Here is a 21,809-nt window from a genome sequence, read left to right as displayed (position 1 = left end):
CGGCGTGGGGCCCCCCAAAATCCATACCAGACCCCGATCCGAGCACGCAGCCTGGCCGGTCAGGAAAGGGGGTGGGGACGAGAGAGCACCCCCCCTCCTGAACAGTACCAGGCCGCATGCCCTCAAAATGGGGGGGTGCTTTGGGGGAGGGGGCGCCCTGCGGGGCCCACCCCCACAAAGCACCTTGTCCCCATGTTGATGAGGACAAGGGCCTCTTCCCGACAACCCTGGCCGTTGGTTGTCGGGGTCTGCGGGCGGGGGGCTTATCGGAATCCGGCAGCCCCCTATAATAAGAGGGCCCCCAGATCCCGGCCCCCCACCCTAGGTGAATGAGTATGGGGTACATGGTACCCCTACCCATTTACCTAGGGAAAAAGTGTCAATAATAAAACACACTACACAAAGTAATTTATTAGACAGCTCCGGGGTGATCTTCTTCCGACTTCGGGGGTCCCTCCGGTTCCTCTTCTCCCGGCGTCCGGTTGGTTCTTCTCCGCTCCCTCTGGCCTCTTTTCCCGGTGTTCCAGTTCTTCTACCGGCTCCTCCGCTGTCTTCATGCCGCTCTTTTGAGGTCCGGATGCTGGGACTGTGACGTTTTAGGGGGCTTGGTCTCCGCCTATATAAGTCACATCGGAGCTCTCAGAGAGCATTCCAACCGGAGAGAGCGTCGTGTCAACATGGGAAGAAGAGAAGAAGCCCAGAAGCCACAGGCCAGAAGTCCGGACCTCCACTGGCAAAAGAGCGGCATGAAGGCAGCGGAGGAGCCGGCAGAAGAACTGGAACACCGGGAGAAGAGGCCAGAGGGAGCGGAAAAGAACCAACCGGACGCCGGGAGAAGAGGAACCGGAGGGACCCCTGAAGTCAGAAGAAGACCCCCGAAGCCGGAAGAAGACCCCCCCCGGAGCTGTCTAATAAATTACTTCAAAAACCTGTGTATGTTTATAACAGTCCCTGCACAAAATGACATTTCTAAAGGAAAAAAAGTCATTTAAAAGTACTAGCGGTAGTGCCAGCTATTAATGAATTGTCCCGACAATACACATAAAAGTCATTGAAAGTCATTGAAAAATTTTTAAAAAATGGCGTGGGGGTCCCCCTAAATTCCATACCAGGCCCTTCAGGTCTGGTATGGATATTAAGGGGAACTCCATGCCAAAATTAAAAAATAATGGCGTGGGGTTCCCCCAAAAATCCATATCAGACCCTTATCTGAGCACGCAACCTGGCAGGCCGCAGGAAAAGAGGGGGGATGAGAGAGCGCCCCCCCTCCTGAACCATACCAGTCCATATGCCACATTTTTCATGTTCGTGTCCCATAGACTTTAACGGTGTTCACGTGCTCAAACTAATTTTTTGCCTGTTCGCATGTTCTGGATGCGAACCGAACAGGGGGGTGTTCGGCCCATCCCTATCCGTGAGATGTTCAAAGCTTGGGAGATTTTTTAATAACCTAACCCTGCTTTATACTTCTCCACAACATTATCCCTGACCTGTCTGGTGTGTTCCTTGGCCTTCATGATGCTGTTTGTTCACTAAGGTTCTCTAACAAACCTCTGAGGACTTCACAGAACAGCTGTATTTATACTGAGATTAAATGACACACAGGTGGACTCTCTACTAATTAGGTGACTTCTGAAGACAATTGGTTCCACTAGATTATAATTAGGGGTATCAGAGTAAGTGCCGGTTCACACTGATGCGAGTTCATGGCGAATTTGATGCGTGAAAAACATTCTAAATTCGCATGTCATCCCTAAAGTCATTGTTTTCTATGACCGTCGTTCACATGCGTTGCGATTCCTCTATAAATGCGATGCGATAAAAAAAAGGGTCTTGTGTGAGTTTACAGCGTTGCGTTGCATTGCGAATTTAGCCTCCATAGACATCAATGTAAATCGTTCTGGAATCGCATTGTTGGTTCAGATATGTGCGAATTCCACCACACTACTCTCCACAAAAACCAGGAAATACACAGGAAGTTAACACCCTTTTTTTTTTTCCATTATGATTCCATTGGCTAGAACATCAATCACAGCTATGACCAACTCCTGAAATTCGCGGTAAAATTGCGTTAAAATCGCGGTAAATTCGCACCTCACACAGGACAAAAAAACGGAACAAATTTGCAGCGCGCAGTGTGAACCGACACTAAAGGGGGCGACATACTAATGCCCCCCCCACACTTTTCACATATTTATTTGTATCATTTATCATTTTCCTTCCACTTCACAATTATGTGACACTTTGTGTTGGTCTATCACATAAAATCCCAATAAAATACATTTATGTTTTTGGTTGTCACAAAATGTGGAAAAGTTCAAGGGGTATGAATAGTTTTTTAAAGCGCTGTAAATCTATAATAATAATAATAATGTGTGACTGTGGGGGAGGGGACATTAGAGTGTAAGCTCCTCTGTACAGAGACTGCTGTGAGCAGCTCAGTGTACTCTGTACAGCACTGCGGTATATGTCAGAGCTATATAAATGTATAATAATAGTGTGTGACTGTGGGGGGACATTAGAGTGTAAGTTTTCTCTGTACTGCACTATGGTATATGCTATCACTTTATAAAATAAGAACATGCCACTACAATCCTGCAGATATACACACATGTGTTTGTGTGAAATCTTGGAGTGTCAGCTCTGTGGACTCACATAAGATATGATTGTATCTGGGAGAATACACATTCTTTTCTGTTCCCTGCAGGGAGGGGGCTGGACTCCAGCAGGGGAGGGGTTATTGAGGAGGATGACTCCTGTCCTACTGTGATTGGTGGAAGGTCGGTCCCCATCAGGTATATAAGTGTCTCCTCACCTTCATGGGATATAGAACTTCTCTCATATCCATCAGGTAAGTGTTATGGAGGAGGGGAGGAGGGGGGTCTCAGTCCTGTATGGGGGTCCTGAATCTTTATACCCCTGGGATAATGATGGGTTACTGATGTACTGTCTCCCTTTATAATGTTGGTGCCATATAATTCCTGAATAATAATAATAATACAGCACCATATATAGAGCTCAGAGGAGAATTACTTAAGGAGTGGAGCATGGTCACTCTTCCAATTATCCCCAATACTATCTATAGTATAGTCCCCTCCATTTACCAAAAGTAAATGGAGGGGACAAATTTCTCTTCTGTAATTTATGTATAAAGTTGCTCCAGGCTTATCCAGTTTAGTTAATCCTAAAGATGGTGAAATGGATTATTATCAGTGGAAGAAGCCAGAGGAGGAACGTTTCACCATAACTGGTACTTCAGGTTCCTGGTGAAACTTCTCCATGATGGGGAGGGAGTCGGGAGAACGTGTCAGTAAGGAAAAGTGAAATGATTGTGTCTCCCGGTGTAGACGGATGTTGGGATTTCTTGTGTTTTTTTTTTTTTTCACAATCAAAGTTTATTGAAAGCATACGTAGCATACAAGTGACTAATAACAATCGTCAATTTATGTGTATAGAAATCTACATCGGTCAACAGTTTAACCACTTGACCACCGGGGCACTTAGACCCCTTTCCTAATCAGACCAATTTTCAGCTTTTGATGCTCTCACATTTTGAATGACAATTACTCAATCATGCAACACTGTACCCATATGAATTTTTTGTCTTTTTTCACACAAATAGAGCTTCCTTTTGGTGGTATTTGATCACCTCTGGGTTTTTTATTTTTTGCGCTATAAAAGAAAAAAAAATGAAAATTCTTTAAAAAAAAAATGCATTTTTCTCGGTTTTGGGAGTCCTATGCCGCCTTTGTTTTTGGGGGAGGTAAGTAGGCGGTAGTTTAATCTAGGCTTTTTATCTGCCCATAGAAATCTTCTTTGTAGTTCTTTAACCACTTGACATGCGCGCTATGGCCGAATGACGGCCACAGCGCGGACCTGAATTCCCGGAAGGCCGTCATATGACGGCCTCCCCTGTGCATGCGTCCTGCAGGGTGCACGCCGTGCGCTGTGATCACCAAGTCACTGAGACTCGGGTGATCACCGATCTAAGGAAGGGGCCGGTCCCGACCCCTTACCACCTGATCAGCTGTCAGACAGCTGATCACATGATGTAAACAAAAGATCGGTAATCATTTTTTTTTTCTACTCATGCTGACAGCGTGAGTAGAAAAAAAAGCCGATCACTGGCTCGGATGCGAGGGACATTAGTCCCGAAGTGGAAGAGGCACATCTGCCTCATCTGTGCCCACATAACAGTGCCCACAGTGCCAACTAACAATGCCCACAGTGCCCCCTATCAGTGCCCACAAGTGCCACCTATCAATGCCTACCAGTAGTGCCAATCAGTGCCACCTAGTGTAACTGATAGTGCCCATTATTGCCACCCATCAGTGCCCATCACTGCCGCCTATCGGTGCCCATCAGTGCCGCCTCATCAGCGTACATCAATGAAGGAGAAAATAGACCTGTTTTAAATTTTTTATAACAAAATATAAAAAAAAATTTTTTTTTTTTCTAAATTCAGTTTTTTTACATTTTTTTTAACAAAAAATAAAAACTGTAATCAAATACCACCAAAAGAAAGCTCTATTTGTGGGGAAAAAAATGATAAAAATTTCATTTGGGTACAGTGTTGTATGACCGCGTAGTTGTCATTCAAAGTGCGTCAGCGCTGAAAGCTGAAAATTGGTCTGGATAGGAGGGGGGTTTAAGTGCCCAGTAAGCAAGTGGTTAAGTTTAGTGAAGAATGCGTTGGGGATATGTATTGGTAAAGCCTTGAAGAAATACAGTAGTCTAGGGAGAATCGTCATTTTCAGTATTGAAGCTCTGCCGAACCAAGAGAATAATTTCGGGGTCCAGTTTTGAAGGTCTTTTGTTATAGAATTTAGTAAGGGTTTAAAATTGGTTTCATATATAGAGTCAGTGTTTGTTGTGAGGTTAACCCCTAGATATTTGAGATATTTTTTGTTCCCACTTGTAGGTGCAGTTCCTTTTTTGTCAGGTTCAGTTGGTCGGGGGGGATAGGGTAAGGTTGAGCGCTTCAGATTCGGTTTGGTTGACTTTAAAGTTAGAAATGTATCGAAATGTCTTAAATATTTTGTGGAGGTTAGGAATGGAGATGTGTGGTTGCATGAGAAAAAATAGAAGGTCATCTGCATAGGCTGCTATTTTGTATCCTCTTTTATTTATTTGGAATCCATGTACAGTACATCTGTAGTTACATTTATGCTTCTGATGAGTGGTTCTAATGTTGGTATGAAGAGGAGTGGTGACAAGGGGCAGCCTTGGCGGGTGCCGTTGTGAATGTTGATTGGGTCTGATAGGGTATTACTTACTTTGATTTTGGCTGGGGATTTTGGTATAAGGCTCCTATCTAATTTAGCATGTTGTTTCCTAGGCCAATGTGTGAACATGTGGCAAACATGTATTCCCAGGAAACTCTATCGAAGGCCTTTTCCGCATCCGTAGATGGCAGCAGGCCCTCGATTTTGGAGCTCCTGGCAAAATGGATTAAATGTAATGCTTTGGTTGTATTGTCTCTGGCTTCCCTACCTGGCATAAAGCCAACTTGTTCTGGGCCGATGATTTTTGAGAGGAGGGGTTTCATCCTGTTTGCTAGAATTTTAATTAGGATTGGTCTACGTTGAGGAGGGAAATGGGTATAAAGTTGGCACAGTCCGTGAGGTCCTTATCTGGTTTTGGTACTACTGCTATGTAGGCCATTAAGAGGGAGTCATAGGGAGTCATAGGCAGACATGAGGTGTTTTGAAAGTAAATGTGTGAATGTTTTGTAATTCGGAAATTCGAAATTCGGAAATTGAAAAATTCTGAATTTTGGAAATTGAAAAATTCAGAAATTCGGAAATTAATGAATTTGTCAAAATTCGTTAAAAAAAAACAAATTTGGAAATAAACGAATTGCACGTCTACTTTGTGGTGCATTAGGCAGTCTATGGGTCTGGCTTCATAGCAATGCTTAGTAAAGGTTGCCCTCTAGTGGCTAAACTAGTAAGAACTTCTTTGTAACAAATAAAAAAGAAAAATCAACAGGAGAAAAAAAGAAAATGGTGGTTCAAACGTGCTCAGTAAACCATGTGAGCTGATAACTAACTGATAAGTTTGCCTTGATCTGGGACTTTTGGTGGCAGGAGAGATATAGTTGGTTCTGTTTGTGTTTTCCATATTGAAAAGGTGATTTTTCGGGAGACAAGCCTGACATGGAGTGCAGGTTGTTGATTGCAGGAGGGAATTCTGGGTACCAGTCTGGCAGCTCAACTGGAGCTATCTGCAGATTTTCACCAAAATACAACAAGTCATCTGGGACTCTGAGCATGTACTGTTTACCATTATAGGTGGCTTGGAGGGCGAAGGGGAATTTCCACCTATAATGAATCCCTTTTTCTTTTAGGATTTCTAGTAGGGGATTCAGGACCCTTCTATTTTTTTTTTGTGATTTTTTTTTGTGATAGGTGAAAGGTCCTGGAAGAGCTGAACATCTACTCCATTAAATGTGATCAGTTCATTTGTTCTTGTTTTCTGCAGAATTTCTTCTTTGAGGCAGAAGTTGGGGAGATCTCTGGGAGGTCTATTATCTGGGGCTCTGAGTCTGAGGGCTCTGTCATATTCTATTGGTGAAGCCTCAGGTCTCTCAATGAGATTATTGAAGATGGAGGATAATGCGTGTTTAATTTGTTCAGGGGTAACAGATTCAGGGACTCCCCTCACTCTTATGTTATGTCTTCTCTCTCTGTTATCCAGGTCCTCACTCTGTCTATTCATATCCATCATGTGTTGAGAGTGAGAGGCTGTAATGTCATCTACTCTGATCAGAGCCCCGTCCCTCCATTTTCTTGCCCTTTCATTCACTGCCATTTGCTCTGTGAGTTGCAGTAAGTCGGTTTTTAGGTCAGTGATGGCAGCTGAGAGCGAGTTTTCGATGTCCGCCATTATTTCCTTCATGTCTGCAAATGTTAGGGGATGGTCAGCCGTCATTTTACCTCTGGTAGAGTCCTCGGATGGAGGAACGGAGATTTCATCATCCTCCATGTCCTCCTCTACTGCCGTTCTGTGAGTCAGTGCCATCTTGGATCCTCCACCTCTGCTGCTGTTGCAGTATTTACTGAGGTTTGCCGGTGAATGTTTGCCTTTAGGGGTTTCTAGTGAGTGCAGGGATCGATTGTGTGTCCCCCTCCTGAGCAGTGTGGACATTTTTGGCCGGAATTCAGGTCGTTTTCAGCTCCCAGCGCTCTCAGGATCTCGGAGCTCCTTCACTCTGCCTCCATCCACGCCCCTTCGTGATGTTATCTGTTATTCGTGTCATATTTACAGTTGCAGTTGTCCACCATATTTGTATAGATAATCATTATTTATGCTGAGATATCATCCCGTTCTCCACAGATTCTCCGTTTCTCTCGGGTGTTCCTGGACTCTGAAGATGAAGATGAAGCTTCTGCTTAGTTTCTGTCTCCTGTATGTGGTCACAGCAAACGACAGTTGTCCCGCCCTCACCAATGTCATAAAATCTACGGGTAGGTCACACTCCGCTCTTCATAATCAGAACACATTTTTAATCTTCTATGTATCTTCTTGCTGCGTGATAGGGGGGGGGGGGGGGGAGCCCACAAGGTACTTGGAACCCGACAAAAGAGCAAATACATTCTTCAAAGCATTAGAAATACATTACCAAGTAGAACGATGGTCGGTTAAAAGCAGTGCTGGGACAAGGTCGTCCAACACCCAGGGCAAAGATGGCAAACTGTGCCCCCTCCCTTCTGTTAGGGTTAGGGTCATGGCGCCCCCATCCCTGCAATAAACCATTGCACCCAGGGCAGCCGCCCCTACTGCCCACCCCTTGGCCCTGGTTACAAGGCTGAGTGTGAGAGAAGACTTGAGAAGTTTCTTGTTCTGTAGGTCCAGTCATGGTGAACCTCCATTGGTTGGACAGCTGAATGTAGTGCTGGTAAATTGAATTGGTGTAAGGGGGGATTGATGGTTAGGCAGGTGACACTTCCTTCATGTTTTCCTCTTAGTTGGTCTACACTAGGCACTTTGGTTAAGGTGACTGCCTTACAGATGGGGTACCCTTACTTGGACAGACGACTGAACTTTAATAAAGAGAAAAGATATACCTGTGATCAGATCTCAATAGTTTGTTCATTCATTTAAACTATCAGGTGCTAAAGGGGTGTGACCACATATTAACAAAGCCGTGTAGGACTGGCCATAAGAGGGATTACTTTGACGCTGCTGGTTGGCTTAAAGAGGAACTGCAGTCTGCTCACATAATTTGTAATAAAAACATCTTTGCCATTCTGAAGCTTCCCTGCAACCACTTTTCATATTATTTTATATATACTGTGATTCAGTACTTGCCAAATATGCTGCAGAAATTTCCCTGCACTGAGTCTGGCTGCAAATGTGTTTTTTTGGGGGGAAAAAACTGTTTCATACATTAAAAAAACAAAACAAACCTGTAAAGTTATCCCAATTTTTTGCATCATGTGAAAGATGTTGTTACACCAAGTAAATAGATACCTAACATGTCACGCTTCAAAGTTACACCCACTTGTGGAATGGCGCCAAACTTCAGTACTTAAAAATGCCCATAGACGACGCTTTCAATTTTTTTTACTGGTTACCTGTTTTGAGTTACAGAGGAGGCCTTGTGCTAGAATTATTGCTCTTGGTCTAACGTTCCTTGAGATACCTCACATGTGTTGTTTGAACACCGTTTACATAAGTGGGCGCGACTTGCGTATGCGAATGCTGCTGCGAGTGAGCACACGGGGACGGGGGCGCTTTACATTTTTTTTTTTATTATTATTAATTTTACTTTTATTTTTCTAGTTTGATGCTTTCTTTTTACATTTTTATGATCACTTTTATTCCTATTACAAGGAATATGTTTATCGCTTGTAATAGGAATACACATGACAGGTCCTCTTTATAGTGAGATCTGGGGGGTCTAGAAGTCCTCACATCTCTCCTCTAGGCTGGGAAGCCTGAAATAAAAAAATAAAAAAGGATTTCAGCTTCCCAGCTGAGGCTGCGGCATTTTTTCAAATAACATCGCGCCCGGCCTCCGAACGATCATAGGGACTCCCCGGACCGTCTGGCCCACCCTAAATCTCTATGGTCAACATCCAGCCCTGCTTGGTTACTTCTCTGGTTCACCGATCCCAGGGACGAGCTGGGAGAAGCACCGGAGGGTGATAGGAGGAGGGGGGAATGTCCCCTCCCGACACCTATAAGAACGATCAAGCAGCTGAACAGCCACAATGATCGTTCTTATAGTGAAGGGAATTGCTGGATCTAAAAGAAGATATCTGAATGATGTCTGTAACTGCACCCGGGGTGTAATAAACCGGAATGAGGTTTATTATAATTCAGGTTTATTATACACCGCTGTGGGTGCACATACAGTAATTACAATTGATCCCACCCCCTGCCACCTTCTTCCCCACCCACTGATGTTTAAACTCTGGCTGTTTGCACGAATGTGACAAAGGGGGCGGGGCTCCGCATATCGGCCCCGCCCATGGCCGACATCAGAGCTGAGATTTGACAGCTCCACTCACTGTCATTGTGGCAGTACGTCACTCTGTACAATGCATTCCTGAGCCCTGCACTCTGTACAACGCAATCCTGAACCCTGCACTCTGTACAACACATTCCTGAGCCCTGCACTCTGTACAAGGCATTCCTGAGCCCTGCACTCTGTACAACACAATCCTGAACCCTGCACTCTGTACAACGCATTCCTGAGCCCTGCACTCCGTACAAGGCATTCCTGAGCCCTGCACTCTGTACAAGGCATTCCTGAACCCTGCACTCTGTACGTGGCATTCTCCTGAGCCCTGCACTCTGTACAATGCATTCCTGAACTTTGCACTCTGTACAACGCATTCCTGAACCCTGCACTCTGTACAATGCATTCCTGAACTTTGCACTCTGTACAACGCATTCCTGAACCTTGCACTCTGTACAACACATTCCTGAGCCCTGCACTCTGTACAATGCATTCCTGAGCTCTGCACTCTGTACAACACAATCCTGAACCCTACACTCTGTACAACTCATTCCTGAGCCCTGCACTCTATACGTGGCATCCTCCTGAGCCCTGCACTCTTTACAATGCATTTCTGAACTCTGCACTCTGTATGTGGCATTCTCCTGAGCCCTGCACTCTGTACAATGCATTCCTGAGCCCTGCACTCCGTACAAGGCATTCCTGAGCCCCGCACTCTGTACAAGGCATTCCTGAACCCTGCACTCTGTACGTGGCATTCTTCTGAGCCCTGCACTTAGTACAACGCATTCCTGAACCCTGCACTCTGTACAACGCATTCCTGAACCCTGCACTCTGTACAACGCATTCCTGAACCTTGCACTCTGTACAACGCATTCCTTAACCGTGCACTCTGTACAACACATTCCTGAGCTCTGCACTCTATACAACGCATTCCTGAGTCCTGCACTCTGTACAACGCATTCCTGAGTCCTGCACTCTGTACAACACATTCCTGAGTCCTGCACTCTGTACAAGGCATTCCTGAGCCCTGCACTCTGTGCAACGCATTCCTGAACCCTGCACTCTGTACAATGCATTCCTGAGCCCTGCACTCTATACGTGGCATCCTCCTGAGCCCTGCACTCTTTACAACGCATTTCTGAACTCTGCACTCTGTATGTGGCATTCTCCTGAGCCCTGCACTCTGTACAATGCATTCCTGAGCCCTGCACTCTGTACAACGCATTCCTGAGCCCTACACTCTATACGTGGAATCCTCTTGAGCCCTGCACTCTATATGTGGCATCCTCCTGAGCCTTGCACTCTTTACAACGCATTTCTGATCCCTGCACTTTGTACATGGCATTCTCCTGCACCCTGCACTCTGTACAACGCAATCCTGAGCCCTGCACTCTGTACAAGGCATTCCTGAGCCCTGCACTCTGTACAAGGCATTCCTGAGCCCTGCACTCTGTACAAGGCATTCCTGAGCCCTGCACTCTGTACAACACATTCCTGAGTCCTGCACTCTGTACAATGCATTCCTGACTCCTGCACTCTGTACAATGCATTCCTGAGCCCTGCACTCTGTACAACACAATCCTGAACCCTGCACTCTGTACAACGCATTCCTGAGCCCTGCACTCTGTACAAGGCATTCCTGAGCCCTGCACTCTGTACAAGGCATTCCTGAGCCCTGCACTCTGTACAACACATTCCTGAGTCCTGCACTCTGTACAATGCATTCCTGACTCCTGCACTCTGTACAATGCATTCCTGAGCCCTGCACTCTGTACAACACAATCCTGAACCCTGCACTCTGTACAACGCATTCCTGAGCCCTGCACTCCGTACAAGGCATTCCTGAGCCCTGCACTCTGTACAAGGCATTCCTGAACCCTGCACTCTGTACGTGGCATTCTTCTGAGCCCTGCACTTAGTACAACGCATTCCTGAACCCTGCACTCTGTACAACGCATTCCTGAACCCTGCACTCTGTACAACGCATTCCTTAACCGTGCACTCTGTACAACGCATTCCTTAACCGTGCACTCTGTACAACACATTCCTGAGCTCTGCACTCTATACAACGCATTCCTGAGTCCTGCACGCTGTACAACGCATTCCTGAGTCCTGCACGCTGTACAACACATTCCTGAGTCCTGCACTCTGTACAAGGCATTCCTGAGCCCTGCACTCTGTGCAACGCATTCCTGAACCCTGCACTCTGTACAATGCATTCCTTAACCGTGCACTCTGTACAACACATTCCTGAGCTCTGCACTCTATACAATGCATTCCTGAGTCCTGCACTCTGTACAAGGCATTCCTGAGCCCTGCACTCTATACGTGGCATCCTCCTGAGCCCTGCACTCTGTACAACGCATTCCTGAACCCTGCACTCTGTACATGGCATAACATTCTACCGAGCCCTGCACTCTGTACAATGCATTCCTGAGCCCTGCACTCTGTAGAACGCATTCCTGAGCCCTGCACTTTGTACAACGCATTCCTCAGCCCTGCACTCTATACGTGGCATCCTCCTGAGCCCTGCAATCTATACTTGGCATCCTCCTGAGCCCTGCACCCTTTAAAATGCATTTCTGAACCCTGCACACTGTATGTGGCATTCTCCTGAGCCCTGCACTCTGTACAACGCATTCCTGAACCCTGCACTCTGTACGTGGCATTCTCCCGAGCCCTGCACTCTGTACAATGCATTCCTGAGCCCTGCACTCTGTACAACACATTCCTGAGCCCTACACTCTATACGTGGAATCCTCTTGAGCCCTGCACTCTATATGTGGCATCCTCCTGAGCCTTGCACTCTTTACAACGCATTTCTGAACCCTGCACTTTGTACGTGACATTCTCCTGAGCCCTGCACTCTGTACAACGCAATCCTGAGCCCTGCACTCTGTACAAGGCATTCCTGAGCCCTGCACTCTGTACAAGGCATTCCTGAGCCTGTGCACTCTGTACAACGCATTCCTGAGTCCTGCACTCTGTGCAACACATTTCCAAACCCTGCACTCTGTACAACGCATTCCTGAGCCTTGCACTCTATACGTGGAATCCTCCTGAGCCCTGCACTCTATACGTGGCATCCTCCTGAGCCCTGCACTCTTTACAATGCATTTCTGAACCCTGCACTCTGTACGTGGCATTCTTCTGAGCCCTGCATTCTGTACAACGCATTCCTGAGTCCTGCACTCTGTACAACGCATTCCTTAACCTTGCACTCTGTATAACACATTCCTGCACCCTGCACTCTGTACAACGCATTTCTGAGCTCTGCACTCTGTACGTGGCATCCTCCTGAGCTCTGCACTCTGTACGTGGCATCCTCCTGAGCCCTGCACTCTGTACAACGCATTCCTGAGCTCTGCACTCTGTACATGGCATCCTCCTGAGCACTGCACTCTGTACGTGGCATCCTCCTGAGCCCTGCACTCTGTACATTGCATCCTCCTGAGTAGGGATGAGCTTGATGTTCGGGTCGAACATACGTTCAACTCAAACATCGGGTGTTTGCCCGTTCGCAGAAGAACGAACATTATGGGACGTTTAGGGCAAATTCGAGCACCGCAGAAAGCCCCATAATGCACTGCTGTATGATGATTGGCCAAAGCATGTACCTGACCTGCATGCTTTGGCCAATCACAGCGCTCTCTGCTAAGAGAGCCATAAATGGCCAAAGGCAGGGTGCCTTTGGCCAATCATGGCTCAGGGGGACTAAGTCCACGCCCCACACTATATAAGGCTACTAACACGGAGGCCCTGTGTAGTGTTGTTGGTGTGGATGGAGAGCCTGATTCTGCAAAGGCTGCAAAAGGACCCTAGGATTTGTGGTATCAAGGAAAGGGATCATTACTGGCTGGCAACCCTTCTTGATCCACGTTAGAAGGGTAAGGTTGCAGAACTCATCCTGCCTTTGCGGAGGGAGCAGAGGATGAAACATCTTCAGGAGGCCTTGAAGAAAGATTTGTGCAATGCATTTCCAGGCCCTGGGAAGTTACAATTTCCTGGTGCTGGACAACGTGTTGCTGAGGCTTCATTCAGTCAGTGGAAGAGCGGTGGAGAAGGTGGCTGGCTGACCGATGCCTTTAAACAATTTTTCAGTCCTCAGCCCCAAGGTCTGATTGGTTCAAGCAACCATCGCCAGCGTCTGCATTACATGGTGCAGGAATATCTAGGGGCAAGAGCAAATTTGGAGAACTTTCCAACAGAGCATCCACTGGGTTACTGGGTCTTGAGGATGGACCACTAGCCCGAACTTTCTCAATATGCAATTGAGCTACTGGCCTGTCCCACATCCAGCGTTCCTTCTGAACGCACATTCAGTGCTGCTGGAGGGTTTGTAACGGATCATAGAGTGTGCCTGTCCACAGACTCCGTTGATAGGCTCCCATTCATAAAAATGAATCAGTCTTGGATCAGCAGCTATCAAGCACCTAAAGCTGATGTAACTGAGTGAATTTTCTTTGGATGTGGGATCTCTTGAAGACTGCTTATGCTGACTATCCTATTCCTCCTCAATCTTGATGCTAGCTTAGGGCACCACCACCACCTACCCAAGGCCCAATTTTTCTGCTCCTGTTTAACAGGGGCATGAAATTACAATTTTTTATATAATATTTCAACGCAGGGCCTGTTCTTGCACCCAACAAGCTTAACTGTGAGGGCTTACAGTGTTGTGGCACCATCACCACCACCAAAGGCCCAATTTTTCTGACCCTGTTTAACAGGAGCATGTAATTACAAATTTTGATATAGTATTTCACAACAGGGCCCGTTCCAGCGCCCACCAAGAGTAACTGTGAGGGCTTACACTGTTCTGGTACCACCAACACCTAAGGCCCTATTTTCTGCAGAGAATATATGGCAGGCCGTATAGTATATATACTGCTGTCCAGAGTATATAGTGCCTGGGGGCCTGGGGGACCCCCACGCCATTAAAAAAAAAAAATTGGGTGTGGGGTTCCCCTTAATATCCATACTACCAGACCCAGAGGGCCTGGTAATGGACTGGATTGTTGATGGTTTTTCTATTTGAGGTTGCCTCTATGGACGGAATCGTATTCCCATTTTCACCGTTCTTGTTTTTTCTACATTTGGTGTTGGATCATTGTGTTGGACATTTATTTTCCAATTCTTTCCACATCACTTATTACTAGAGGTTTATTATTGTTTGCAGATGGACGTTCTTCTGTATATGGACTTTTGAGTTTATTATTCATTTGACAAATTCATCACGATTTTTGTGTTTACCTATTAGTGCTACATTTTTCACCATTCTGTTCTTCATATGTTTGTCACATTTTATGTAGCTGCTTATGCATCTTTTCTTTTTTGAGGTCAGCGCAGTAATTTCTTTTCCTTCGCATTTCCTTACTGTCCTTACTGTCATATTGCATCTCCAACAGTGATCAAATGAGGTTAGGAAATGTTTGGTAAGTTATAACGACAACAGAAGTAGCATGCCACAATTTTTCCTTCTTGTGCCATGATAGTGATACCCCTTTTTATGGGTGGGAGTGAAAATCTTGCATAGTTTGGCTTCCTGAAATTCTTGGTTCAGGTCCTTTTCCCATATTGTTATAAGGTGTGTAGGTGTCATGTTCTTAGATAAAGGGATTCAAAAGTTGTCAAGTCCCTAGAGATTGGACCTTTACTTCCTAAATGTGAAACAAAGCATCAAAGTGTGGGTTGTAGTTGGATGAGAGAGTGGAAAAGGTTGATATTTACTGTGGTCAGCGGCTCTAGAGATCGGGGAGATATTTGTACGTGTTCATTTAAGGAAGGGAGAATCCTGGGGGGAACTCAGGATTGCCGAGGGAAGGAGTAAGTGGTCCAATATATGGGGACAAATATTAATGTTTATGAGTGGAGTCTCAGGCCTTCAGGAGAAGAGGAATCCAAATGGGACAGATGAAGAGTTGGGGGAGCTTTTTGGGGTCATATCCAGAGAAGAGAAGTCAGTAAACTTATTGTGAACCATAACTTATCCATCCAATGGTGTATCCGTCCACAGATATGGAGGGTTATGACTTTATAATACAGTTTGAGGTGAGGAAGTCCACACACCACCAGCTTTTGGGGAGGTGCAGAGCGGTGTCCCGGCAATAAACACTCAGAGTCCGGATGCAGTAACAGAACTGTTGTAGTTTAAGTTCAAACAAGTACAACTACCCGACGGGAAGTCAACCCAACTGGGTTCACTCACAGATTGATGCAGCAAACCGTGTAACAGCAGGATGCACCTACAGCGTCTGTCTCTAGGGATGAAATGGGGCCTGGCCAGTCTGTACCCAAACGGGGAGGTTTCCAAGAAAGATAGTGTGTCTCTGCTCTTTCCTTCTCATTTTGAACCTTTCCCTACTGCTAGTACTGTCCCTGACAGACAGGTGGGCTGTCCCTATACTATTCACATGAGAAATGCTCACCAGCCTGGGAGCCAGGACCTTAAATGAGACTAAATGAGACTCAGTCAGACTCTGCCTGACCCAAGATGGCCGCTGGAGTCACATGTGATGGCAGTATCCAATCGGATAGCTTCCTAGTGACCCAGGAGATTATAGAAGAGCCATGTTCCTCTTGACTTCCTCTCCCTCTGCAATGCCACTGTTGTTGAGTGCCACCTACAGTGGAAAAAGTAGAGTGCACCTGTATACAAGCTGACTTTTACCTGACAAAGATATCATATAACATCCGGGGGGGGAGGGGGAGCGAGCCCAGATATATTTCAGTAATGTGCTTTTCAAGATACAGAAGGAACATTTTGGGAACGATGCTTGAAATTATTATCCACTTGTCCTGGAAATTATGATTATCCACTTGTCCTGGAAGTTTTAACCCCCTCAAGAGTTTCCTTTTGGTGGTATTTGATCACCACTGCATTTTTTTTGTTTGTTTTGTGCGCTATAAACAAAAAAAGAGCAACAATTTTAACGCCCTAATATTTTCAACTTTCTGTTATAAAACACATCCAATAAAAACTGCAAAAAAAAATCTAAATTTCTTCTTCAATTTAGGGCAAAATGTATTCTGCTGCATGTTTTCGTTAAAAAAAAATCCCAATAAGCGTATGTTGATTGGTTTATGAAAAAGTTATAATGTCTACAAACAATGGGATATATACATTTTTTAAAATATATTTACAATTTTTATACTAGTAATGGTGGCGATCAGTGACTTATAGCAGGACTGCAACATTGCGGCGGATAATCTGACACTAACTGACACTTTGTGGGAACTAGTGACACTAATACAGTGATCAGTGCTACAAAATGTGCACTGTCACTGTACTAATGACACTTGTAGGGAAGGGGCTATCAAAGGGTTAAATGTGTGCCTAACCAGTGTTTATGTGTACTATGTGCTGCTTTCATTAAGGGAAGTGCTTTACAGGGAAACAAAATCCATCCCATCCCCCGCTGACAGGACAGAGCTCTGCATTGTTTACATTAACAGAGCTCTGTCCTGTATTCCTCCTCGCCGATTAGGGGGTAAGGGTGGTCATCCATTGGCCGACACCCGCTGATCAGCTTGTGCTGTGAGTAATCATTGCACAGACGGCGCGTGTGTGCGCCCCCTTCCCTGAAGAGCAGAGTCATGTATATACACGTGATTCTGTACAGCCGGCCCACACTTGAGCAGTAAAGTTACGGGGCGTGGCCGGGACGTGGTCAAGCAAATGTCTCAGTTAGTTGTTGAAGAAATAAGAGTAGTTCGGATTTCAGATGTGAGTTGATGACTCTGCTAGCATGTTGGGGCCCATGAATGATGGCGACTAGTCACAGATCTGCAGTATCCAGTAAATAGACAGCTGAGATAGTTATAGTGACGGTCCCTTTAAGGCAGCAAACATATGATGTCTGCATGCAGTGTCTCTAGATAGTGAAGTGACAGAATTAAAGTGTGTGGGAATCCTCCCGTTCACCAATCCCGGCCTCTGCAAGAACAGGACAGTCCTTCCAGACATTACGAGTGCGCTCGGATGGCAGCAGGGCGGGCGATCGGCTGGCCTCATTGACAGATCGGCGCAGCACTTGTGGAGCGGCCCTCTGGCTGAAGGAAGGTCTTGAACACCCGACTCTCACAGACAGCGCTCAGAAATGTGACTCCTCCTTCTGAAGTTGGACTGGCACCAGCCAGGCCGCACTGGCATGACGCCCCTGAAGTGCAGAACAGCAGCTCTGATGCTCTGTGTGAAGTCCCCGGGGCCAAGGGAACGAGCCCGCCAATTTCAGTCAAATATATAGTCTCTACCATAAGTCCATTGTGCGGTTCAGCCACTTGGGAGGTGTAATTCAAGGAGTGGTGTGGTAACTTGTAACATAACATCAGGACTACATGTCCCAAGGTTCTCTGCTTTATCCATGACAGGCATACGCCACTCCTTGGACACTCCTCGTAGACTCCGGTAACACAGGCACTAGAGGGAACTGTTAGATCAACTGTCTCTGAGTAATGTTTTACTCCATCATGGCATACAGTAGCTGCCACCTGGCTACACTAGTGTTGGGGGAGGGGATATCTGTATCTCTATTTATATTTGTATATTCCTTATATCTCTCTTCTCTTTCAGCTTCTAAAGTCCTGGAGAACAGTAAAATTGTCTGCACCACCGTCAGCCAGCGAGGAGCATACGCTGCCTGTCCTGAAGGTAAATGACCAGAAGACCTGAAATAGAGCTCAGTGTCAGTGTGAGAGAGATGTATACTTCAGTCCAGACCACCCGTGAGGCAGGGCCGTCTTAATAGCATCATGGGCCCCTGGGCAAAGTAATGCTCTGGTGCCCCTACAATGGAGACAAGCCGAGCTTCCCCTTTTGGGTGGATCTCCGCATTAACTACATAAACAATCTTTCTGTAGGGCAAAGAAACAAAATACTACATACATAAAGTAACAAAGCTGTCCTGTGCATATAATATATCTACTAGAGTGATGCCCCCCTGCACTATGACCCCTCTACACCCCAGATATCCCCCCAGCACTCTGACCTCTCTACACCCCAGATATGCCCCCAGCACTCTGACCCGTCTACATCCCAGATATCCCCCCAGTACTCTGACCCCTCTACACCCTATATATCCCCCCAGCACTGTTACCATATATATCATAAGATACCCCTTGTACTGTGACCCCACTACATCCCTGATACCCCCTACACTGTGGCCTCTCTACATCCCTGATACCTCTAGCACTATAGCTACCCAAGATACCCCAAGCATTACTACCCCCTATACACCCCAGATCCCCCCTCATAATTGTTTTCCCCCATACACCCTTGATATCCCCCAGCACCATTATTCCATGAATGTAGTACCCCCTTTTCCAGTGGAGATACAGAGCATGTGAACTTTTGACTATGTGCCCACCTCCAGCACTGGACTCACCTATACCAATCAAGCAGGCAGAATGAGGGGTGGAGGACAGAGCATCCCTCCAGTCATTTCAAGCCCTTCGGTGCAACCAGTGCTGGACAGCTGGGCTCACCATGACACCATCCACAATGCTACTTCCACCGGTGGGCTCTCAGTGCTGCCGACTCAGCAGCTCCCAATCCAACTCCTACCCCGTGGCCCCTGAGTCCCGAGCATTCAAGCTGCATGGGGCAGGGTCATTGCATCACTGGCGCTGTGTCCCTGCCCCTCCCTGCTCTCTCCCTGTGGAGATACAGTGAATGTGAACTTTTGACTATGTGCCCACCTCCAGCACTGGACTCACCTATACCAATCAAGCAGGCAGAAGGAAGGGTGGAGGAGGGAGCATCCCTCCAGTCATTTCAAGCCCTTCGGTGAAAACAGTGCTGGACAGCTGGGCTCACCATGACACCATCCACAATGCTACTTCCGCAGGTGGGCTCTCAGTGCTGCCGACTCAGCAGCTCCCAATCCAACTCCTACCCCGTGGCCCGCAAGTCCAGAGCATTCAAGCTGCATGGGGCGGGGTCAGAGCATCACTGGCGCTCTGGCCCCGCCCCTCCCTGCTGGCTGTGAAATAATAGGTATCGTTCTGTACAGCACGGTGCACCGCTGCCAGCCTGCCTCCCTTGTGTATCCATCACTCAGTGCCATCATGGGGCCCCCAATTTCCAGGCAGCATGGGCTCAAGGACCAGCTGCTTTGGGGAAAGTGCAGGGGTCCCCATGCATCTGGGGCCCCTGGGCAGTGCCCAGGTGTGTCCACTCATTAAGACAGCCCTGCCGTAAGGTCCTAGAGATCTCAGACCACCCATGAGGTCCTAGAGATCTCAGACCACCCATGAGGTCCTAGAGATCTCAGACCACCCATGAGGTCCTAGAGATCTCAGACCAAATATGAGAAGAAAGACCGCTATCACCCCCCTCCCCCCAGCAGAACAGAGTGTAAACAGTCTAAGAAATGAGAGGAGGGAATGCTGGGCATCCTCTATATGAGGGTATTTTTGGGGTACACCTCGGGGAATCCAATCTTCTGTATATTGCTGTGTATATATGTATGATTGTAGAATGTTATAAACAGATATGTCATCATTGCCTCTTCTCATTTTATACAGATTACACCCCCACGGGGTGTTCCTGTGGGATGGCCTGTGGCTCGTGGGACATCCAGTCTGAGAAAACCTGTCACTGTCAGTGTGGCGGCATAGACTGGACATCGGCCCGCTGCTGCAAGATCGGCTCTTAGTAGAGTCTGACCACCAGAGGGCGATGGAAGTAACACCGCTGAATGATCTCTTCTATCACAATAGCCGCACATCACGCCTGTTATATGGTTGTAGAACGGCTGAGGGGGTCCAATAATAAAAGTTTGAAGTTTATAGCTTGTGATTTATTTTGTGTCAAATAAAGTTTTTCTGCAAATGTCTTTCAGTTACTCCGCCCTAAATCCAGACTTTTTCCTATTATTCCTAACAGTGGGTGGGCGGAGTCAAGGTGACATCACAGTTTTAGCTTGGCCTCACCAATCAGGTTTTATAGGTCCTCCTCCTGAGTTTGCGACTCTGTGTAAAACACTTATAAAGTGGAGAAAACCCAGTGAGAAGGGCAGCGGTAGAAGCGGGGGATTATTTTGCAGATCTCTATAGACAGGTCCCTCTGTATAGGATCTCCATAATGAGAACATAAATGATGGGAAGCCAAACCAAAACCTATGAGATGTGTGCAGATTTCAGCCCTATGAGATGGGAGAACACACTAATATTGAGTGATGGGATTGGTTACTTGAAAAACAGGTCAGAATCAGCCAATCAAGGAGTCCCATGGCCATGAACTGCTGGTAAGGTATCATCTTCTATGGATCCATCAGTGAGGGCAATGAAGTTTTAGTTGTTTTCATTGTCTGAAGCAAAGAGTCATACATCTGACAACATTGAGCAATATGATTGGTTGGGGTAGTAGAAAAATATTGCATTATGACCACTAGATGGAGCTGAGGAACATAGGAAACACACATCTTAAGAATTCCACTGGGAATGCCCAAATAATTGTAAGTATTGGTTACAAATATTTGCCAAATCCCACTAGGAAGCTCCAGAAAGTGAACAGAGCATGATCCCTCCAGGACAACTGTCAGAGTATCTACAGAACATGGTGATCAAAGTTGAGAGCTAAGGGCACAGATAACTGTACTGGTCAATGCGGGGGGCACTGAGATCTGTACTGGTCACTGCTGGGGGCACTGAGATCTGTACTGGTCACTGCTGGGTAGGGATGGGCCGAACACCCCCCAACCCCCCCCCCCGGTTCGTATTGTAGCAGAACACGCGAACAGGCAAAAAATTTGTTTGAAAATGCGAACCCTGTTAAAGTCTATGGAACACGAACGTGAAAAATCAAAAGTGTTAATTCTAAAGGCTTATATGCAAATTAAAAGTGTTTGGGGACCCGGGTCCTGCACCAGGGGACATGTATCAATGCAAAAAAAGTTTTAAAAACTGCGTTTTTTGGGAGCAGTGATTTTAATAATGCTTAAAACACATTGCACTAACCTTTATTCAAGGCCTCCTGAAGATGTTTCATCCTCTGCTCCTTCTGCGAAGGCAGGATGAGTTCTGCAACCTTACTCTTGTAACGTGGATCAAGAAGGGTTGCCAGTCAGTAATGATCCCTCTCCTTGATACCCACGAATCCTAGAGTCCTTTTGTAGGCTTTACAGAATCAGGGAGGCCATGCAGAGTTTGGAGAGGCATTCGATTCTGAGTTCTCTGGGTCACTAAGGATCACATGCTCCATAACTACCTCCTCCCAGCCACGTCCAACTCCTTGGGTTTCTGGGGACTGAAAACCACTCCTTGAAGACTGCTTCTGAGTGTTATCCTCTAAATCCATGCTGACACAATCCTCCTCCTCTTCTTCCTGTGTGTTTGGCGG

The 21,809-nt window shown here is 46.5% G+C and overlaps 1 protein-coding gene across 1 annotated transcript; it reads left to right on the top strand.

Annotated features, from left to right (window-relative positions):
• The first annotated feature begins 2,727 nt into the window (after positions 1 to 2,727).
• On the top strand, positions 2,728 to 20,304 carry LOC141124035 (resistin-like). The gene is made up of 4 exons (XM_073612110.1): positions 2,728 to 2,851; positions 7,339 to 7,469; positions 18,042 to 18,119; positions 19,994 to 20,304. The coding sequence occupies exons 1-4, from the start codon at positions 2,820 to 2,822 to the stop codon at positions 20,122 to 20,124; spliced, it is 372 nt and encodes a 123-aa protein (XP_073468211.1). The 5' UTR covers positions 2,728 to 2,819; the 3' UTR covers positions 20,125 to 20,304.
• The last annotated feature ends 1,505 nt before the right edge of the window (positions 20,305 to 21,809 follow it).

Source organism: Aquarana catesbeiana, linkage group LG01 (assembly GCF_042186555.1).
Source record: "Aquarana catesbeiana isolate 2022-GZ linkage group LG01, ASM4218655v1, whole genome shotgun sequence".
Taxonomy (NCBI): Eukaryota; Metazoa; Chordata; class Amphibia; order Anura; family Ranidae; genus Aquarana; species Aquarana catesbeiana.
This window is presented reverse-complemented; position numbering and strand designations above follow the sequence as displayed.